The sequence below is a fragment of the Sceloporus undulatus genome, chromosome 2, assembly GCF_019175285.1.
Source record: "Sceloporus undulatus isolate JIND9_A2432 ecotype Alabama chromosome 2, SceUnd_v1.1, whole genome shotgun sequence".
NCBI classification, from domain to species: Eukaryota; Metazoa; Chordata; class Lepidosauria; order Squamata; family Phrynosomatidae; genus Sceloporus; species Sceloporus undulatus.
The window spans coordinates 38031218-38035267 of NC_056523.1; the positions used below are offsets into that span (position 1 = coordinate 38031218).

The 4050-nt window shown below is 45.4% G+C and overlaps 1 protein-coding gene across 1 annotated transcript in view; it reads left to right on the forward strand.

Moving 5' to 3' along the window:
* The first annotated feature begins 267 nt into the window (after positions 1 to 267).
* Positions 268 to 4050, forward strand: part of PPP4R2 (protein phosphatase 4 regulatory subunit 2) — a 44161-nt gene continuing 40378 nt past the window's right edge. Inside the window, exons 1-2 of the mRNA XM_042451347.1 lie at positions 268 to 549; positions 2136 to 2217. Of these exons, the coding sequence (XP_042307281.1) occupies positions 516 to 549; positions 2136 to 2217 (116 nt within the window). The 5' untranslated portion in view covers positions 268 to 515. The remainder of the gene's footprint in view (positions 550 to 2135; positions 2218 to 4050) is intronic.

The window sequence follows — 4050 nt, forward strand, 5'->3', positions numbered from 1 at the left end:
TCAGCGGGAGTGGGCGGGGCGAGCCGAGGGGAAAGAAAGAGGCTGAGCCTGCAGCTCACTCCAGAGCAATGACTCCTTCAGCCGCCGGGCCATGACGTCACTGGGAGTGGGCGGAGCGAACCGAGGAAGGAAAGAGGCGGAGCCTGTCGCCCAATCCAGAGCAGCGACTCCTCCTCGGGCCGTGACGTCACCTCCCGATTCTGCGTGCGTGCGCGCGCCCCCCTCCCCGCGGCCGGCGGGAAGAGGCGAGGCTTAGTAGAGAGGCTGGAGCCAGGCGGCCTCGGGGGCGCGCACGGCGACGGCTTGGGCGCCATGTTGGAAGGTTGCTGAGCCCGGCCGCTCGGTTTTCTCTCTCTCTGTGTTTGTGTCTCCCAGTCTCTCTCTGTTTCCCTCCGCCGTCTCCGTCTCCACAGGCTCCTGGGTCGCCCTTGCTGGCCCTCGCGGGTGGCTGAGGCGCAGGGGCACCTGGAGGGCTTCTTCCCTGAGAGGGCCCCAGGAGGAGGAGGAGGAAGACCATGGACGTCGAGAGGCTCCAGGAGGCGCTGAAAGGTGGAGGATTTGGGGGGCCTGGAAGGGGGAAGGGGAATGGGGCAGGCCTTCTGGGCTTCTGGTTTTTTTTGGGGAGGGGTTATGTGTATATATATATGTATATATGTATGTATGTATATATGTGTGTGTATCTATATATATAGGTGACTGTGTATGGATATGGATCTATATGTGTGTGTGTGTGTATATATATACACAGAGAGACATGCAGAGGAGGACAAGGGACCTCAAAAGGGAAGGCATTCGAGAGAAAATGAATGGAGGACCTGAGCAGAAACCACTCACAGAAATGTAAACTCATGCTTCCTGGTCAAGATCAGGAATGGAGGACGTTCCAGAGGAAAGGGAGGACATGGCTAAATGAAAGAATAAAAAGGTCAAAAGGCTTCATTGTCTCAGCGTAAACCCATGCTTCCTGGTCAAAATGGAGGACAGCGCAGGACGTGACCAAATGAAAGCCCAAGGACACTTCGCAGAAATGTAAATCCATGCTTCTTAGTCATGATCAGAAAGGAGGACATTAAGAAAGGGAGGACATGACTAAAAAAAGTCAAAACGCTTTGTAAAATTAAAACCCACGCTGCTTAATTAGGCTCAGAGTGGAGGACGCCCAAGGATAATATAGAACATGACCAAAGAAAAGCTCAGAGCACTTCATAGACATGTAAATCCATGCTTCTTAGTTATGCTCAAAAAAAGGACATTAAAGAGAAAGGAAAGACAGGGCCAAATAAAAGCTAAAAAAGCACACTCAGAAATGTGAACTCATGCTTCTTGGTCAGGCTCAAAATGGAGGACCTTAAAGAGAAAGGGAGGGCATGACTAAAGAGAAAGCCAAGATACTTCATAGAAAGGAAATGTAAATCCATGCTTCTAAGTTATGCTCAGAATGGAGAACATTGAAGAATAGTGTTGGATGTGACCAAAGAAAAACTAAAAACACTCATATAGATACACAGTACCTTCATCCTTCTTAGTCATGATCAGAACGGAGGGTCTTTTGGAATTCCTCCTGGACAGAAGATGGAAATGTAGGACATGTCCGGGAAAAGGAGGAGGACCTTTGGCCACCCACAAGTCATTTCCAACTTATGGCCTCTCTAAAGCGAACCTTTCATGGGGGTTTCTTGACAAGATTTGTTCAGAGGAGGCTTGTCATTGCCTGCCTCTGAGGCCGGAAGAGTGTGACTTGCCCAAGGTGGGTTTCCATGGGCAGGGATTTGAAACCTGGTCTCCGGAGCTGTAGTCCAGTGCTCACGCCACTGTGTCTGTGCTGCCTTCTAATCTTGCTACATTTCCCTCCCTCTTTCTTCTCATCCACTGGACTGCACTCGTCATTCACCTTGCTTTCCATCCAGAGGCCTAGTATTAGGAACTAGCTTTGAAAGACGTTCAGTATCGACTGACCAGACATTAAGTTATATTTGAAGTCCCTTCAGAGGCCTGTTAAAGAGCAGGTCTGAGTGTATGTCTGTGTGAGAGAGTGAGTTTGGTGGTGTGTGTGTGTGGGGGGGGGGGGGAATAAGGTGTTTAACAAACAAAGTGTGTTTTTAATAACTGTTACCTTGTTTTTCTGTCCTCTTCAGATTTTGAAAAGAGGGGGAAGAAGGAAGTGTGCCCAATATTGGATCAATTTCTTTGTCATGTTGCCAAGACTGGAGAAACAATGTGAGTTTAATTGACTGATGGTTTCTTTCTGTACTCCTGGATAGGCGAGAAAGAAAGTTAGCAACCAAGCACCTTTCATGTGCTGATCATTTGAATGTGTATACACTCCCTATGGACAGTTCTGCAGTACAGTATAAGCATTTCTCAAGCTTCTCTAATTAGGCAACTTTCTTCTAGACATAAAAGCTGTTCATCAAAGATTGAAAAGTATCTTTCTGAGTGCCATTTGCTCTTTCTAGAATTGCTTGTCAACTTTAATAGATTCTACTGAATACCATAAACTGGATGCTTTCTTTTTGTGTTTTACACATTTTATGGCCCTGTTTTCATTGGCAAAAAGTGGTCAACCATTGTGTGTTTCACAATTAGTTTTCAGAGTTGTGAGTTAAATTGGATTACAGGCATTGAGACAGGCTGCTTCTACACTTTACTATTACTACTGTAAAAAGGTGGTGTGTCTTCTTAGCTTTTGACTTACAAATTAGCACATACTAGTTTTCTGAGGGAAATGTAGTTCCATGTTTATTTAGGAACATTCATTTGGTAGCATTGGATAAATAGGTGCACAAATATTCAAAGTTTGCAACTACCATGCTTAATAATTAGTTATTGGAACTACAGTCGCCCCTCCTTTTTCACGGGGGATATTGGCTTGAACATAGGCACAGGGGCGCACAGGTGTGTGCCGCGAGTGCATGCCCCATTAATTCCCCCTCCGTTTGTCCCTTACACATAAGCGAGGGATGTGAGAACGGAGGGAGGACTATGTTCACAAAACACCCTCTTTTGTGTGTATGTGCTTCTTCATGCAGAAATAATACCTCATGTAGAAATATCCTTAAGTTCAAAGTACTGTTGGTCCTGTTCAGGCCCACTTTTAGATACAGTGAATAAATTATAAGGAGCCACATTCTTTGTTTTGTTCTGTCTTGATTTTCCTTTCTTTTTCATACCACTTTCCTCTTTCATCAGATGTGGACAACCATATCTGAAACGTATAAAAAGAGAGACCCAGAATATGCTTTCTTAGATGACTAACAGTCCTTTGTTGGGCACATGGTTCTTATTTTGTGTAGGAGTTCCTTTACTTCATCAAGGGTTTCAATTAGTGCTCATCTAGCTAGCTATTTTGAAGGGATGTTGGTTTTTACTGGAATGACTAGCTGTGTGATTGTGGAGGCAAGGAGAGAGAACCCTTCCTCTTTCCCTACTCATGGATATGGTGTAGCTTATTGGTGGGAGGAAGGCTATGTTATATGTTAGTCTTTGGCGTTAAGGGTGAGGAGTTTGTGCTTGATCAGGGAACAAATGGGTGGTCAGTGTAGGGATTGGGGGGGGTATAGTGGTCACGGAAGAAAAGGATGCAGGGATAAAGGTGAGGCTGGAGTGTAAGAGAGAACAGTGTTAGGGACATAAAAAGCTTCCCTATACTGAGTTGATCCATTGGTTCATTTAGCCTGGTGTTGTGTGGCTGGTAATGGTTTTCCAGCATTTCCCAGGGAAAGCTTGTGTTGCTCTGCATAGAGATGGAAGAGTTGAATCAATTTGCATGAAAAATAAATCTTTTAACACTAAATTTATTTACTTCCTACATTGTTGTCCCAGGTTTCCTCTGGTGGCCTCAGATTGCAGAAGTCAGGAAAAGAAACATGTAAACATGTGTGTTTTTGTATCTGAATTATACTCTACTCATGCTGCTCTGACTTCCTTATTGCCTTGCCATTTAGCACAAAGTTCTCCAGTGGGTGTTAACAGTGAGTGCGCTCCCTCCCTCCTTCCGTCCCTCTCTTTATCTCTCTTTGTTTTTGCTCCCCTGTGCTTCAGGAAGAAATG